This window comes from Perognathus longimembris, chromosome 1 (assembly GCF_023159225.1).
Source record: "Perognathus longimembris pacificus isolate PPM17 chromosome 1, ASM2315922v1, whole genome shotgun sequence".
Taxonomy (NCBI): Eukaryota; Metazoa; Chordata; class Mammalia; order Rodentia; family Heteromyidae; genus Perognathus; species Perognathus longimembris.
The window spans coordinates 14886119-14904724 of record NC_063161.1 but is presented as its reverse complement, the minus strand read 5'-3'; the positions used below and the strand labels follow the sequence as shown (position 1 = coordinate 14904724).

The 18606-nt window shown below is 41.2% G+C and overlaps 1 protein-coding gene across 1 annotated transcript in view; it reads left to right on the top strand.

Annotated features, from left to right (window-relative positions):
* Mybpc1 (myosin binding protein C1) overlaps positions 1-18606 on the top strand; it is a 72671-nt gene that overhangs the window by 40407 nt on the left and 13658 nt on the right. Inside the window, exons 17-24 of the mRNA XM_048340563.1 lie at positions 2498-2657; positions 3595-3699; positions 5470-5658; positions 7321-7455; positions 10948-11001; positions 12539-12706; positions 15348-15436; positions 17492-17687. Of these exons, the coding sequence (XP_048196520.1) occupies positions 2498-2657; positions 3595-3699; positions 5470-5658; positions 7321-7455; positions 10948-11001; positions 12539-12706; positions 15348-15436; positions 17492-17687 (1096 nt within the window). The remainder of the gene's footprint in view (positions 1-2497; positions 2658-3594; positions 3700-5469; positions 5659-7320; positions 7456-10947; positions 11002-12538; positions 12707-15347; positions 15437-17491; positions 17688-18606) is intronic.

The following is an 18606-nucleotide window of genomic DNA, read 5'->3' as shown; positions in this document are numbered from 1 at the left end:
GAAACACATGAGGAAATGCTCAACATCCCTGCTTGTAAAGGAAATGCAAATAAAAACAACCCTGAAATACCACCTCACCCCAGTTAGAATGGCCTATACTCTGAACTCAGGAAACAACAAATGCTGGAGGGGCTGTGGGGAAAGAGGAACCCTTCTCCATTGTTGGTGGGAGTGCAAATTAGTACAACCACTTTGGAGAACAGTATGGAGGTTTCTCAAAAAGCTCAATATAGACCTACCCTATGACCCAGCCATACCACTCCTAGGCATCTATCCTAAACAGCAAAACCCAAGATATCAAAAAGACACTTGTACTTCCATGTTTATCGTGGCACAATTCACAATAGCCAAAATATGGAAACAACCCAGATGCCCCTCCACAGACGAATGGATCCAAAAAATATGGTACTTATACACAATGGAATACTACATAGCGATTAGGAATGGTGAAATATTGTTATTCGCAGGGAAATGGTCAGAACTCGAACAAATAATGTTGAGTGAGACAAGCCTAGAACACAGAAAACAAAGGGGCACGATCTCCCTGATATATGACTGTTAACAAAGGGAGACGGAGAGACAGTAGAGACCAAGTCTGTGAATACTGTATATGTTCTTGATACATTGTATATTGCATATATGTCTACCTGACCTAGACAAGGGATAGAAAAACAGGTCGTAAGATATCACAAGAAATGTACACACTGCCCTACTATGTAACTGCACCCTCTTTGCACAACACCTTGTAAAAAAATTTATGTTCAATTAATAAAAAAAATGAAGTTAAACATGAACCTACTGTAAAACCATATGGTGCTACTCCTAGTAATTTATCCAAGAGAAATTAAGGTATATATCCAAAAACCATATGATGCTACTCTTAGTAATTTATCGAAGAGAAATTAAGGTATATATATCTGAAAACCATATGATGCTACTCTTAGTAATTTATCCAAGAGAAATTAAGGTATATATCCAGGATGGGGGAACCCTGTACATCCATGTTTCTAGAAGCTTTGTTTATAATTGTCTAAATTTGGAAAGAAAAAAAGTAAAACCTAACTCTATAAACAAACAGTAATAACACTGTGAACCAACTGCACACCGAATTACAATGGAGTACTATTCATCAATGAAAAGCCATGTGCTAGTTATAGATGCAGTAAATATTATGCAAAGTGGTGCCAGGTTCAACAGCCTGTGTCTTGTCTGATTCCACTTACATGACACTTGAGGAGAAAGGAAACCATAAGGACAGATTCTACCAGTGGTTGTCTGAGGCCTAGATGGGGGGGGGGGGGGGGAGGTGTTAATGGCCAAGGAACCCAAGGACACAGTTGGGAATGATTGTGATCATGATTACATAATTCATCATTTAAAAAAAAATCCATAGAATACTATGTATATCTCAAAAGTGTTCATTTTACACTATGGAACTGCAGTACAACAAATGAAGTAGGATGTAAAAAACTGAAGATGAGAGGATATAATTCTACCATCAATAAGTATTTGTCTTCTCAAAGTAAAAAAAGCAGGACATACTTTATAACTGAAGTCAGAATTTATCCAAAGAAATGAAATCTGTTCTATTATGTAAAATACAAGAATTACAAAAAAAATTAGATACTCTTACTATTGAGGCAATCTTGAGTTTGTGAAGGCTCCTGAGTCTTAATCCAGATACAAAAACAGGGAGTTAATTTAAAAGGTATAGGCAATTTACCTGCCTTCCAAACTATTCTGGAATTCTGTTTTTCCTCTTTGCATATTTACTATTGTTTTTCATATAGAAAGATATCACATGGGAATCAAGGGGAAAATGTAAGGCCAAGTTAAATTCCAGGTTTAAGGAAGAAGAATTTTGGGGGCTGGGAATATGGCCTAGTGGCAAGAGTGCTTGCCTCGTATACATGAAGCCCTGGGTTCGATTCCCCAGCACCACATATATAGAAAATGGCCAGAAGTGGCGCTGTGGCTCAAGTGGTAGAGTGCTAGCCTTGAGCAAAAAAGAAGCCAGGGACAGTGCTCAGGCCCCGAGTTCAAGGCCCAGGACTGGCAACAACAACAACGACAAGAAAGAAGAATTTTGTTAAATATACAGAAGAATACAGAATAGAAAATATGATGGAGGGCTCATCTTCTCTCTATACGTTGGCAATTAGATCCTCACATTTCCCTGCCCTTTGAAGCAGATAGTCAGTGGTTCAACAATTTGAGTGGAAAACTCCTGTTTTTCATTCTCTAACTTCCTCCTGAGAAAGTTAATGTTTAATGGGTTTTGGAATCAAGGCCCACCCAGGTCTACTATTTCTCATTGGTGTGGGTTTTAAAAAGATCCATCTCTGTTTTCCTAGGTGTGATTCTGTTACTAGAGTTGGGTAAGGATAATGGGAAAGATGTATTTTAGTCATTAACACTAGCTCAGGTCCTAAGGCACTATGTAGTGGGCTTTGTTGCTATGAACCTCATGCCACATTTTTGTTTCCTCCCTTGTCAGGCTATCATGGAGGGCAGTGGCCGGATACGGGCAGAATCTTATCCTGACAGCAGCACTTTGGTCATTGACGTGGCTGAGAGAGATGACTCTGGTGTTTACAACATAAATCTGAAAAATGAAGCTGGAGAAGCACATGCAAGCATCAAGATTAAAGTCGTAGGTCAGTCTGACATGTGCGTAAGCTTCTAGAATCAAGCTGACATGTCTAGATCTAGGATACTCTTAACCTGTAGACAAATTTACTGGGCAGCCAACCAAAAAAAAAAAAATCATACAGTGATATTCAGTATATCACCATCGCTTTTTTCCCCCTACCTTTGATATTTTTCTTTTTTCTCTTTTCCCCTTTACTTTCTTCCTTTTTTCTTCTACTTTCTTGCTTAGATGCCTTACCATTAGAGGAATGAGTAGCTACTTTACCATTTGGAGTTGCTGGTCATTGGCTCTGCAAAGTCAGAGTTACTTGGAGTGCCTGTTAAAGTTCACTGAAGTACAATTAGCAAAAAAAAAAAAAAATTGTCCACATCACAACCATTGCAGAGAAGACCATCTTGGCTCTCAGACAACTACTGTGTGTACATTTTCTTAAGCCCGAAACCAAGTAAACTGTGCCTGAAGTTTTCTTTTAAGAGACATGTTTCAAGTTGACCAGAAATTACTGAGTATATTTATAAGACATGGTGATTTGGCCATTTCTGATTTGAATTTCTTTTTTCTTTTTTGCCAGTCTTTGGCCTTGAAGTCAGGGCCTGACCACTATCCCTGATTTCTTTTTGCTCAAGGCTAGCACTCTACCATAAGCCACAGCACCACTTCCGGCTTTTTCTATATATGTGGTGCTAAGGAATCGAACCCAGGGCTTCATGTACACAAGGCAAGCACTCTACTACTAGGCCATATTCCCAGCCCCCTGACTTGAATTTCTACCTACTACTATCATGAGTTTTCCTCCTGAGCTATACTAAATGCATTTCAGGGAACATGGAAAAATACTCAGAACTAACAGTTTCTGTGATGATCACTAAAAAGCCCATCTTGCCCTCTCCATTTTCTCTGTACTCTCTCAGCTTTGTTTCTCCTCTACTTTTCTACCACAGACATCCCAGACCCTCCAGTGGCGCCCAATGTGTCAGATGTGGGGGATGACTGGTGCATTATGAACTGGGAGCCCCCTGCCTACGATGGAGGGTCTCCAATCTTAGGTAAGCAGTTGGTGGCACTGCCGGATCACTTGGTGTTCTCCTTATGCATATTTAGACAGAAGAAAAATTTAACATTGCATTGCTATGTGAAAATAGAGCCAGGCCCCTGAAGGCAATGGGGGCGATTAAAAGCAATGGAGAGGGAGAAGGGGCAACACTGATCAAGATGCAGTAGACCTATACATTAACGTATTGAATTAAAACGCTTTTGTGTAGCTAAAGATAATCATTTTTAAATGCTGTCTGTTAAAAAAGAAAACTACATGTTCAAGAAAGCCTACTGGGATGATTCTAAGTATCCACTCCTATTAAGATACACATATAGCTAGGGCGCTAGTGGTTCACCTCTGTGATCTTAGATACTCAGGAGGCCGAGATCTGAGGATCACAGTTCAAGGGCAGAAAAGTCCATGAGACTCTTATCTCCATTAAACTACTCAGAAAAAGCCAGAAGTAGCACTGTGGCTCAAGTGGTATACAGTGTAAGCCTTGAGCAAAAGAAGCGCAGGGATACTACCTAGGCCCAGGGTTCAAGCCTTAGGACTGGAAAACACCACACACACACATACACTCTCACACACGTGTGCACATGCACACGAGCACACACACAGTTACCTAAAGATATTCTGGCTGGGCTCTGTCCCGAGGCTCTTCACCTCAAGGTTAGCGCTCTACCACTTGAGCCACAGCACCACTTCCAAGATTAAAACGTTTTATCTGAATGTTTGCTTTCTTTCTTTGCAACTTATCAGTAGCTAATAATGAAACAACTATAAATCTAACTTTCACTGTTTTAGTTAGTAAGTGACTAGTGTCACTGTGGTTATGACATGAATTGATTTCCCTAAGTACTAAATGCCTGGAAGAATTTGCTTGCCTGATGGAAGAAGGAATTTTTTTCTTACAAACTAATTATTCCTTCCATCTTATCTTCATTACTGGCACTCAGAGACAACTATAGTGACTCTGCCCTATATCGTTCAATCATAGTGACTATGTTGCAATGACCTATATGTTTATGACTAATATTTCTTCTTTTCTTAGTACAATTACAATTTTCTAATCCTTTTAGTTTTGTATCTCTATATTATAATGTTAACGTTGCTATTCTATTCTTATTAGCATCAATTAAAAGGGTTTTGTTAAAATTGGGCAAGTTTTCTTCTTTTTTATTTTTTTGTTGGTCATGGGACTTGAACTCTGGACTTGGGTGCTGTCCCTGAGCTCTTCAGCTGAAGGCTAGTGCTCTACTACTTGAGCCACAGCACCACTTCTGGTTTTCTGGTGGTAGAGATAAGAGTCTCAAGGACTTTCCTGCCCGGGCTGACTTTGAACCACAATCCTCAGATCTCAGCCACTGAGTAGCTAGGATTACAGGCACGAGAAGCCTGCGCCTGGCAAGAGTTTTCTTTATTAATATTTCCATGTATGTGTACAATGCACAGAGAGAAAGACAAAGACAGAGAGAGACATAGAGCCATACACACAGAGAGACTGTGTTTGTGTGTATGTGTATACCAGTACTGGGGCTTGAACTCAGGGCTTGGCAGTGTCTCTCCTACCCTTTATCATTCTCCTTTCTACCCTTCCCCATTTTTCAGACCAGTTTCAGTATCATTTGTCTATACTAACTGATGGAATAAGGTGGGTTAAAATATGAACCTATAGGATTACTTCACTTGGTGTGCAGAGAACATACAGAATTTGAAGCCCTTCCCACATCTGCTAAAGTTTCAGTTTAAAGACTTCTTCCATTTTGCGCACCTGCAGGGTACTTTATTGAGAGGAAAAAGAAACAAAGCTCCAGGTGGATGAGACTCAACTTTGATCTCTGCAAAGAAACAACTTTCGAGCCCAAGAAAATGATTGAAGGAGTGGCCTATGAGGTCCGCATCTTTGCCGTCAACGCCATTGGCATCTCCAAGCCCAGCATGCCCTCCAAACCGTTTGTTCCTCTGGGTGAGTCCAGAAAGACGTTGGCAGGGGATCCATTCGCCCAGGTCTGGAGGCTTCTTGGTGTTGTGTGTGAGTTGGGGGTTGGAAGTGGTGAGGAGCCAGATTCTGTCTGTGAAATCCAAAGCAACTCGGGTAGAGTTGACTATAGTCATGATGTCAACCCCAGATTTCATTCCCAGAATTCCAGTGGCAGCCGTGGGTGCTGCCATTGCCAATCCCCACAGCCAAGATGAGGCTGGGTTAGGATTAGACCATTCTGCTCCATTCCTTCTTTCTTTCCATGGTCTCACAGACCTGGGTGTGAGCACTGCTTTACAAACTTAAGCCAACTGAAATGTGTTCAGTGGACTACAACCTGGAGATGAACAAATGCCTGCTTCACAACTGCACTTTTACATTTCTTTTTTTTTTTTTTTTTTTGCCAGTTCTGGGGCTTGAACTCAGGGCCTGAGCACTGTCCCTGGCTTCTTTTTGCTCAAGACTAGCACTCTGCCACTTGAGCCACAGTACCACTTCTGGCCATTTTCTATATATGTGGTGCTGGGGATTCGAACCCATGGCTTCATGTATATGAGGCAAGCACTCTTGCTACTAAGCCATATTCCCAGTCCTACAACTGCACTTTTAACATGACCTACTAAACCCAAAAACTGCCAGTTCAGTGACGGCAAAGGAACACAAGTTGCCTCCTTTAGTTTATGGTATTTTGGCAACCGAAAGGAAATTTAATGCAGGAGTCTGCATTGTAAACTCAGAGGTTTATGGGAAATTTCCTCTAGATAATTAGATTCCCCAGCTTAAACTTCTTCAATCCCATTGGGCCTCGCGGCCTCTTGCACCCATCCCAATCCATAGAAGAAGTATAGGAATATTTCCACAATTCACATGTTGAGCAGATTTTTGCCTTCACACACTATGCTGGGAGGAGTGTGCTTAATTGAATTCTATTAAGGTATGGGGCTTTGGGTTTCGGTGTCTATTTTTATTTTCTTTTGTTTTGATTGTTGTGTGTGCGTGTGTGTGTGTGCACATGTGTGCGTGGGGGGGTGTGCATGCACACGAGATCAAGTGCTGGTCCTGGAGCTTGAACTTAGGGCCTGGACACTGTCATTGCGCTTTTGGGCTCAAGCATAGCTCCACTTCTGGCTTTTTGATGATTTATTGGAGACAAGGGTTTCATAGACTTTCCTGCCTAGGATGGCTTCGAACCACAGTCCTCAGATCTCAGCCTGCTGAGTAACTAGAATTGCAGGTGCAAGCCACCGGCACTCAGCTTCACTATCTTTTCCTTCCTTCCTTCCTTCCTTCCTTCGTTCTTTCCTTCTTTCCTTCCTTCCTTCCTTCCTTTTGTCATGGGGCTTGGATTCAGGACCTGGGCACTCTCCCTGAGCTCTTTTGCTCAAGGCTAGTGCTCTACCACTTTGAGCCACAGTGCCACTTCCAGTTCTCTGGTGCTTGATTGCAGGTAAGTGTCCCATGGAGTTTTCTGCCAGGACTGGCTTTGTACCACAATCCTAAAACCTCAGTCTCCTGAGTAGCAAGGATAATAGGCATGAACCTGGCTTTCACAGTCTATTTTTTAATTGTATCTCGGTTCATTTGAACAGGATTCATGCCATAATCTGTAGTTCATAACTTCTTTTTCTGTCTCTTCTATCTTGTCAGCTGTAACCAGCCCTCCGACTCTTCTGGCTGTCGACTCTGTTACCGACTCATCTGTGACAATGAAATGGAGGCCCCCAGACCAGATTGGAGCAGCAGGTTTAGATGGCTATGTGCTAGAGTATTGCTTTGAAGGAAGTAAGTACAACGAGCTGTTACAGTGAATATTGCCATCCCTAGGTGAGACGTACCCCTATTTTCTTTTGTCTCTCTTGGGAATGCATCTCATATTGAAAATGAGATCAAGTCTGATCTCATCTTCTGAGGTATATAAAAATGTAGTCTTTCTTAAGCCATAGTAAATTAAGATACTAATATATTAAGATCACAAAACCACCCTGGCTAGGCCATGAGGTTGGGTAACAAGATTGAACTGAGAGCAAGGAGGAAGAGCCTCTGGCAAAACTTCAGGGATTTCTGTTCCCGCAACCAGTGTCGCTGCAGAGTGCCTAAGCACAGCCCACTGGAAGTCTAATTAGAATGAAGCACGTAGAGATCTCTAAAACCTTCATGGAGCTACCTGCCAAAAGAGACACCCTTTGAAATTATAATGAGAGACTACATATTTGATTCTGGTGATTGTCTCTTGCCTTCTTAAGGAAGGGGAGAAAAAAGAAGAAGAAAAAAGAAAAGGAAGCATCATTAAATCTCGGAGAATCTAAGAAGCTACCTTAAATCTTAGGATGGGGGGGGGACACTAATAGAAGTAACAGAAGAATAGAAAATGCCACATGAAAACATGGATCACCATTGTACCTGAAAAACAAAATGACATGACCATCACCAAAAGCCTGATATGTTTCTTGGATTCCTATTTGCCATGGATAATGTTCAAATATGGGTGAATTATAGACTGGGGATATAGAGTTCTTGTCTAACATGATTGAGGCTCTTGGTTCTATTGTCAGCACAGGAAAAAGAGAGACAGAGAGGAGAGAAAGAGAGAAAAGGAAAGAAGGAAGGAAGGAAGGGAGAGAGGGAGAAAGAGAGGGAGGGAGAGAGGGAGGGGGGGAAGAGAGGGGGGAGGGAGAGAATGGGTAAATAAAACTGCTCTGACAGTGGGCACAGAACCCCTCCATCGATGGAAGGTAAACAAAGGAACTTGTTCTGTTCCACTAAAAGGAACCCACCAGTTGATCTTTAAGATGACTCTTTGAATCCCACACTATAATGCAAATACTGGAGTGAAGAACAGAGGTGACAGAGAGCATTTGCAAACTGAAGACTGTGACTACAAATACACCCTCACTGGAGGAATTGCACTGTGGAGAAGAAAGTTCTGAAGAGAAATGCACTGCTTAGATAGAAAGCCCCAGCATCTGGACCAGGTCACTGATAGAAATAGTCATTGCTGCTCAGGAGGGAAGAAGAGGAGCGAGGGATAAAGTGTTCTGGCATCCTTAGTGCCTGGTACATGTCCCTTACTCACAGGGTACCAGGCTTGCTCTTCCCAGGTCTTAGCAAGCCACTAATCCAAACCGATTAGGGATACTAAAATCTAAAATGTAAATAGAGACATGGATATTGTGACTAATTCAGCAAGAAAAATCTTGACCATTTCAGAATATGGTTTATTCCTATTTCATTTGTCCCCTTATTCTTCTTTTAAAAAAAAAAATCATGAGCACAGCACTCTGTTAAGATTGCCTGGGCAACAGGAGTTCTTAATCTTATATTTGTGATGCGGCTGCTGAACCAAAACATTTTGTGAATGTATGAAATAGAGCAAATTCTTTACTCTTTTCTTTCTGATAGGTTTAAAAAGTAAGAAGATACAGCAAAATGATAGATGGCTGTCATTTTGATGTTACCCACCGTAGATAAAATACAACAAAGTGTATTTTACATAATTGTGCGTGTGATCTGCGTAGATATATATGTATAGATGGATATACATATGTATATGTATGCAGTCATTATTATGTATATATTTTTGCCACATAACATTTTGGAATTAGCTTTCTATTGAAGTTCTTTCATAACGTCTATATCTCTCTTCTTGCAGTTTCTTCTTCTTTTCTTTATGTGGCTGCCTCATCCTTCATTCTCTTTTAATGGCTGTTGTCCTCCAAACTAATTTTCTGTAGTGTTTAATGCTTTTGGATATGTGAGGTTTATTCTGTAAGAGAATTCTTTCTTGTATAAGATTGTGTGGGGTTTTTTGTTGTTTTGTTTTGGGTTTGTTTGTTTGGTTCTGCCTTTCTTTTGGTTTTGTTTGTTATTTTGATGCCTGCAGCATTTTACTCTTTTCTTTCTTCACTCAATCTCAGTCTTTCTTAAATTCTCACCGCATCTATTGTACAACTTACATGATGTTCCTTCATTCCTCTGGACTTCATTTTCTTTGTCTATTTATCTCAGTGAAAGTGGCTCCAATGTGAGGAGATGAGTTTGTTGGTTGGTTTGTTTTTCCTACCCTACTGTACCTTTACCATCAGTTTCCTCTTGAAACTTTCCTTTACCTGTACTTCATTCTTTCTTCAATTTTCATTTTCTCATCCTTTATCTCTTGACTATGAAAATACTAACAACATAGTAGCTCTCTGACAAACCATTTCTTTAAAGATTTATCTTTTTTTTTTTTTTTCAAAGATGCTGGGACATGGACTGGGAATATGGCCTAGTGGCAACAGTGCTTGCCTCATATACATGAAGCCCTGGGTTCGATTCCTCAGCACCACATATATAGAAAATGGCCAGAAGGGGCGCTGTGGCTCAAGTGGCAGAGTGCTAGCCTTGAGCAAAAAGAAGCCAGGGACAGTGCTCAGGCCCTGAGTCCAAGGCCCAGGACTGGCAAAAAAAAAAACAAAGATCTTGACTCCCTGCCCCTTCTTAATATTCCTGCTAGGGCTGGAAGAAGGGATTCCAGGGCCAGCTAATCCTTTCCCTGCCCCAGCACCTTTCCTAATACAAGGAAAGGCACAGCACCAGTTCCCACCTGGAATGGGGGGACCCTGGCAGGCCCAGTTTGTTTTGTTAATCCAGAATTTGTTGTCATGACAACCAGGGATGCCTCCTGAGCTCCTGGAGCAGATTCCATCCCTCACCTGGAAAGACATGGCTGAGTCCTGGCTGGCCTTAGGCCTTAGGCCAAGTCTCCTATTTCTAGGTTTGGATGAGGGAGCCCCACCCTGGGAGCATCAGGTTCCCTGGGGATTGGAGAAGACCCTCCTGGGCTGAAGTGGGGGGAGGTGTGGACTGGAACCAGGGAACAGTGTCCCACTGTGCGCTGACCTCTTGCCCACCTTGGAGTCTTCTTCCTTCTCCCTCAGGAATTTGCTTTGTCGCTCTGTATCTCTTCTTTCTAAAGCTGGAGGTGCTCCCACCCCCAGCCCAGCCTCTTTTTTCCTTCTTCTGCTTCTCTCCTCTTCTCTTTTTTACATCCTTGCATTTCTCTGGGGCAGGTACCTCAGGACAGAAAGCCCAGGCTGCACTCACGCAGGCTGTGCCTCTCCTGAGAGGCCCCCCGCCCTTCCTAACACGTTTGGTCTCTTCCGTCACTACTCTGGAGACAAATCTCTCTTGCATACTTTGCATACTTTACTAACAGAGAATGCCGACTACTGATGCAACATTCTTCTGGTGTGAAAGTGGGTGTCTTTAATTAATTTTAATGACGGATTCTCAAAGGTACAGCAGCAAAGCAGTCTGGTGAAAATGTGGAGGCTGCATATGAGCTACCAGGTAATGTATTCTGTGACACTCCTCCACTTTCTCACTGTGTGATCACTTTTTCTTGGAATGTTCCATGGCCACGCATGAAGTGTCCCTACTTCCCTCACACAGAGTTTGGGGTGAGGGGACTCTTATCTGTAGGCACAATACCTGCCATCTTTTAGAAGCTAAAATGCTTGTTAACCCTGGTGACAGGGTTTAACTTCTTTCGATGTTGTAGACAAAGCTACCAGAATGTTGTGAAGGTTTTTTTTGTTGTGTTTTATTTATTTATTTATTTGTTTGTTTGTTTATTTATTTATTTATTTATTTTACAAATCTCGTCTTTGATTAAAAGGAAAGACTGCTCCAATTCTTTTGAGCTATCAGCTCATGAGCTGCGTTCCTTCTTTGTAAATATACTGCTCTTTTCTTCATGAATGCTAATCAACACAATCACATTCTTTTGGGCTCATAATAGTGTCTGACAATAAAAATCCAGCCAAGATAGAGAGGTCATATAACCATCAAGGTCAATGATGGCACTTTCCTGGAGCCAAGTACAGTAGCTCACACCTGTAATCCTAGCTATTTAGGTGGAAGAAATAAGAGGATTGAGGTTTGAAGCCAGCCTAGACAAAAAGTTAGCGGAAACCCTATCTCAATAATCAACATGGTAGTTCATATCTTTGTCATCCTATCGCTGCAGAAAGGATGCGTAGGAAGATTAGGGTCTAAGGCTCATTCCTAGCCAAAGTGAAAGGCTGCATCTAAAAAATAGCTAAAGCAGAAATGGCTAGGGATGTAGCTTAAATGGCAGAGCACCTGCCTAACAAGTGTGAGACCATTAGTTCAAAACCCCAGTGCTACCAAGAAAAAAGCAATTTCTTGTCTTTTTGAGCTTTAATGTACACAGATGCTTAAATACCATCATACTATGTATCGTTATAAAGCCCAAATTGGAATAAAACTACTGAAAACCCCTCATGATAAGTTATCAGAACATATTGATCATTGAGTAAAAGATGGGGGTTTTTTGTTCTTTTTTTTTTTTTCAAAAGCAGCAGAACCTGAAATGAATGTTTATTCTTTCTTTTTCTTTTCTTTCTTTCTTTCTTTTTTTTTTTTTTTTGTCGGTTGTGGGGCTTGAACTCTGAGCCTGGGCACTGTCCCTGAGCTCTTCAGCACAAGGCTAACATTCTACCACTTGAGCCACAGTGCCACTTGTAGTTTTGGGGTGGTTAATTGGAGATAAGAGTCTCACAGGGACTTTTCTGCCTGTGTTGACTTTGAACCATGATCCTCAGATCTGAGCTTCCTGTGTAGCTATGATTACAGGCGTGAGCCACCAACACCCAGCTTATTCTTTCTGTTTTTTATGTTAATGGCTTTAGGCCATATTTTTCTTTAAGTGCATGAACATTGCCCATCAATGTCAAGTTGAGAATGAAATCATACTCTTGCCAATGATTTATGAGTAAAAGGTTAAGTGGAGTTGACAACAATGGCTAAGGTGATTTCTTTCACTTAACAGGTTTCTTTTTCTTTTTTCTTTTGTGGGTTTTAGCTGAGGATTGGATAGTTGCAAACACAGATCTGATTGACAAGACAAAGTTCACCATCAATGGTCTGCCCACGGATGCGAAGATCTTCGTGCGTGTGAAGGCTATTAATGCAGCGGGGGCTAGTGAGCCCAAGTATTATTCCCAGCCCATCCTTGTGAAGGAAATCATAGGTAGGTGACAAGGTTTTCCAATCTAGGCTTCCCTTCTTTTTATTGTCTTAAGCTCCTTTCTTTCTCAACATTCATTTTACTGCCGCTACTCCTTCGATGTGTTATTGATGCTTCTTAGGAGTTTTGAAATTAAGGAAATGGTTTTTCTCCTCCAGTGTGGGCAGCCATCTTTGGGTTTATAATTTGGTATTTTCAGGACCAGTGAATTAACTTGACCAGGTTCTGTCAGCCAATTTGGGGGGTGGGGGAGGCCACCTAGTCATACTGGAAACAAGTATGTGTTAACACAACTGCACACAACACCCCCACCCCCAGCAGCAATCTGGCTCAAATGAATCTTAAGGTCAAGACTATTTGCATAACAATAGGAAGACATCCTGGTCTTTTCTAGCATTTTCATACCCGCAGTTGTCGGGTAGGATTGATGGTGAATGAGTACAACTATCAGTGTCATAGTGTGAAGCAAGCCAGTGTCACAGAATGTTCCTGGGCCCTGTCCTCCTCCTCACCATGTGTAGTTAAAACTACCACCACTCACAGTTGAAATGAAAGAGCTACTTTTGACCTACAATGTTGTCAACAGTGCATAAAAATGGTCAGCCATTGCATTTCCATCCTCAAAGACATGTTTTATTCTAGACTCATGTGACAGGGATATGGCTAGGCAGCACTTATTCTGTATACCACAGCATGGTGATTGCCCCGGACAAACCTTGTGCAATGGGCCAGAGGCTCATGGGGAGGGGGACACCTTTCTTTAGAGACTCAATTTTCGCTTAAAAGAATGATTAAATTATGGCAAGTCAGACTCGGGTATCTTGGCACATGTTTTCTAGCAAAGGAATGAAGTGAGGCTGTCACTTTGAGGAATACAATTGACAATATTTGTTCACAGCTTGCCAATGAAAAAGTTTGAGCTTCCAAATAAAAATTAAAAGTTTGGAAAACTTGTATCTATCACCATAGATTTGACCATTCTCACAGTCAAAAACTCATCTGGTCAAACAGGTGTTGATACTAACACATATAGAACACATATAGGTTTTTGATATTGTATCAGGATATGTCATGGTTTGGAAGATCTGCACAGTCTCATTAAATATATACATAGATATATTTGTGTATATACATATACATGCACACATATATATGTACATATATATATATGCATGCATGGCAGGGGGTAGGGGATGGTACCAAGGTTTGAATTCAGGACTTCGTGCTTACTAGACTGGCAATCTACCATTTGATCCACTCCCTCATCGATTTTTACTCTTAGTATTTTTCAAATAGGATCTTGCATTTATGCTCTGGCTGGTCTGGGTATCAATTTTCCTATTTACATTTCCCATATTGCTAAGATGCCATTGTTTCCAGCTTTTTGTTGGTTTGGCATGGAGATCTCGTAAATTTCTCCCCTGGGCAGGTCATGAATCACAAATCCTCCTGATTTCCACCTCCTAAGTAAGTGGGATTACAGATGTCAGCCACTGTACTATCTGACAATAGACTGTAATGCTACAGAATATGAAAAAGGTCACTGAAATGATTTTAGATTCACATTGTAGCCAGCCTTCTGGAAACTACAGCCCATATTTTGGTGTAGAGTCAAAGAGAAATATCTATAATTGCATGAAAAGTTTACTAAAAGTATTCCTCCCCAGGAAAAGAGCAAATGAGGCCATTATATTCCATGTACATTATGTAAAATCTGAATTACATAATTTGAGGGTAGGGATAGGAGGAGGAAAAAGGAGGAGAACAATAGAAGGGGTCACATTGTCCAAGAAGCATTGTACTCATAACCTGACTTGTGGACTTATAACCTCTTTGTACAACTTAATAATAATAATAAATATTTTTTCTCATAGGAAACTATACTCCATATTTTAATGTGGAATCAAAGAGGAATATCTATAATTGCCTGAAAAGTTTCTTAAAATAGTCCTACCATCTGTGGAAGTCATGCTTTATAGCATAGTGCACTAGGTTGAAGGCAGAAATAAACCAATCAGACAGGGAGAAAGTAACTATCAAACTCCGTCAAGCCTACCTAACTAGCATGTGTTAGCTGTTCTTTTATTTTGTTTTTTTCATAATGAGAAAGAAGGAGAATTATGTCAACTTGGAGATCTTTAATGGAATGATCATCAGAAAAAAATACTTTCTGTTAGGTACTATGAAAAATAGGTATAACATCCTGAGAGAAAATATGGTTGTTGTTGTTGATTATTTTTTTAAAGATGCTTTAGGCCTATAACAACAATAACAATACAAAGCTGAAGTAAAACCAGAGCAAGGGTAAATGTTGCTCAATCAAACTGTCAAAACATCTCTGTTGGAAGAAAATAGTTTGGACCAGAGTTGCATTTGTACTCTGTTAGTGGCATATCTTAGCTTGTATTACAGAAACATGACTAATAAAGAGGGGTTGTGGAAGTAGTGCTGTGGCTCACGTGGTAGAGCGCTAGCCTAGAGCTGAAGAGCTCAGGGACAGTACCCAGGCCCAGAGTTCAAGCCCCACAACCAACCAAAAAAAAAAAAAAAAGATGGGTTGGTAAGCATCATGCCATTGTGCCTATGCATAGCTATTTCAGATATAGAATACTGACTGTGAAATCATACTATTTGCCCTCCCCAGAGCCTCCGAAGATTCGCATCCCAAGGCACCTAAAGCAAACCTATATCCGCAGAGTTGGAGAAGCGGTGAATCTGGTTATACCTTTCCAGGTAACTTTCTAGTGTTCTCTCATTTTTTCTCTCTGGGGCTAGAGTATTTATGAGGTAGAGGGAAGTGCTGGAGTATTCAAGTTCATCATGATTCAGGATTTCCTTGGAGAATTATAAGTCAATGCATTGAAAAGATTTGCATGACCATGAAAGTATCTCTTGCTATAGAAGATCAGAGGCTGGGAATGTGGCTTAGTGGTAGAGTGCTTGCCTAACATGCATGACACCTTGGGTTCGATTCTTCAGTACCACAGAAAAAGCCAGAAATAGTGCTATGGTTCAAGCAGTAGAGTGTGAGCCTTGAGCAAAAGAAGTTCAGGGACAGTGCCCAGGCCCTGAGTTCAAGACCCAGGACTGGCAAAAAAAATAGAAGATCAGTCTATCAAGCTGTCAGATTTTTCTTCTTCCATAGACAAACAGGATGTAGTCCTGCCAGAAGCTAGGAGTTACAGGGGAAGAATATTTAGGAGAGACCAAATAAAGGAATGCTAGGTGACTTTGTATGGTCCCAGCTTTCTGTCATTTTGATTTGTTGGTGTTGTTATGGGACTGGGGTTTGAACTCAGGGCCTTGAGCTTGTTTGGCTTTCTTGCTCAGGGCTCATGCTCTGCTGATTGAACTCATGTCAGCAGCCCTGCTTTTTCTGGGTAATTGAAGTCTTTTGGACCTTTCTGCTAGCTTCTAACTATGAACCTCCAGATCTTAGCCTTCTAAGTAGCTAAGATTACAGGCATGAACTGCTTTTTCCAAGTTGGCTAATATTTCAATTTTATTTTGTTGTCAAGGTGATGTACAGAGGGATTACAGTTATATATGTAAGGTAGTGTGTACATTTCTTGTCAAACTTGTTACCCTCTCCTAGCTTGGCTAATATGTTAAGCAAAGCTCTGGGTATAATTTATATGAACACAACATGGGGCCCGGTGCTGGCTCACGTCTGTAATCCTAGCTACTTAGGAGGCTGAGATCTGAGGATACTATTTCAAAGTCATGCCAGGCAGAAAAAATCTCCAGACTCGAATCTCCAATTAACCCACAAAAAGGTGGCAGTAGACGTGTGGTTCACATGGTGGAGGGCCAGCCTTGGTGAAAAAGCTAAGCAAGAACACAAGACTCTGAATTTAAGCCCCAGTTCTGAACAAAAAAAAAAAAAAAGAAATAAGAGAAAAAAGAAGACTAAGGTCAGCAGCCAGAAAGAACAGAGAATTCTAGACAGACCTGAAATCAGTGCCCAGGGCATAGGAATAAGCATCATTAGCCTTTAGCAATACTAATAAAACACTTATGAAGGCTAGAAGCTCTGGTAAGAGCTCAGTCTTTATATCTGCCCTGAGAGATGAGAATATCACTGATCCGGTTTCACAGATAGGGAAAGTGAGACCTGGGGAATTATGTAATTTGCTGAAGGGCAAACAGTTATTCAATAGTCAAGATCCAAATATAGTTTCCAGAGCTTCAGAACACACAGTCACAATCAATATTCTGTATCGTTCAAGCTTTGGAGACCTAGTTCCAGCACTTCCCTAATCCTGAGGTCTTGGGCAAATAAAATATTTAGTTCCTGTCTTCACAAAGTGAAGATTGTCAGGTTCTGGCGGCTCATACCTGCAATCCTAGCTACACAGGAGGCTAAGATCTGAGAGTCACCATTCAAAGACAGCCTGGATAGAAAAATATGCGAGACTTTTATCTCCAATCAACCATTAGAAAACCATTAGAAGTGGCACTGTGGCTCACAGTGGTAGAGTGCTAGCTTTGAGCAAAAGAGTGCCCAGGGACTATGCCCAGGCCCTGAGTTCAAGCCCCCCAACCAACAACAACAAAAAATGAGGATCATATTACTTACCTTGCTGTGGAGACATAATAATATCGTTCTGTGTCTTGAAAAGAGAAAGAGGTGGCTTTTGGCTGTTTCTCACCCACCAGTTGGCTAGCTAGTAGTGTTTTGTAACCTTGCCTATAATTGATTAGTCTATTTTCATTCTTGTGATATTGGCCAAAATAAAAAAAAAATTTAGAGACAATCTTTCTCTTCTACTTTTCATGTCTTTATAGGGTAAACCCAGACCAGAATTAACTTGGAAAAAGGATGGTGAAGAGATTGATAAGAATCAAATAAACATTCGCAATTCTGAGACTGACACAATCATATTTATCAGAAAAGCAGAGAGGAGTCACTCTGGGAAATACGATCTGCAGGTCAAAGTGGACAAATATGTGGAAAACGCATCCATCGACATCCAGATTGTGGGTAAGCTTGGAGAAAAGAGCTAGAATATTCTAGCAAAATAGTATGGTGATTAATTGTCTTGTCATTAAGGACATTGCCATCCTTCCTTCCTTCCTTCATTCCTTCCTTCCTTCCTTCTTCCCTCCCTCCTTCCCTTCCTTCCTTCCTTTTTTCCTTCCTTCCTTCCTTCTTCCCTCCCTCCCTCCCTCCCTCCCTCCCTCCCTCCCTCCCTCCCTCCCTCCCTCCCTCCCTTCCTTCCTTCCTTCCTTCCTTCCTTCCTTCCTTCCTTCCTTCCTTCCTTCCTTCCTTCCTTCCTTCCTTCCTTCCTTCCTTCCTTTGGTTGTAGGACTTGAACTCAGGGCCTGGGAGCTGTCCCTGAGCTCTTTCACCTAAAGCTAGTGCTGTACCACTTTGAGCCACAGCTCCATTTCCAGTTTTCTGGTGGTTAATTGGAGATAAGAGTTGCATGAACTTTCCAATGAAAATCATTTCACTAAATATACAAAAGATGAAGCTAAACACAGTTAAGCACTGGGTGGGTTGCACCTTCAGGGCTAGATAGTTATCAAAAGCTAATACACATTCATTCTTACTTTTACCCAAAGTCAGTGGAATGGAGCATAGGTACCTTGTGGGTGCTCCCCTCTTTCTTGCACTATGATTTTTTACATTTCGATAATTGTTGCAATGTCTCAAGAAATACATTTTAGAGCCAGATACAATGGTTCACACCTGTAGTCCCAGAACGTGGGAGGCTGAGGCAGGAACAGAAAAAAAAAAACCCTAAAAACTGAAAATGGAAAATAGGAAGAAAGGAATGGAGGGAGTGAGGTTGCAAGGGATGGAAGGCAGGGAGGCAGAGAGGTTGCAAAGGAAGGAAGGAAGGAAGGAAGGAAGGAAGGAAGGAAGGAAGGAAGGAAGGAAGGAAGGAAGGAAGGAA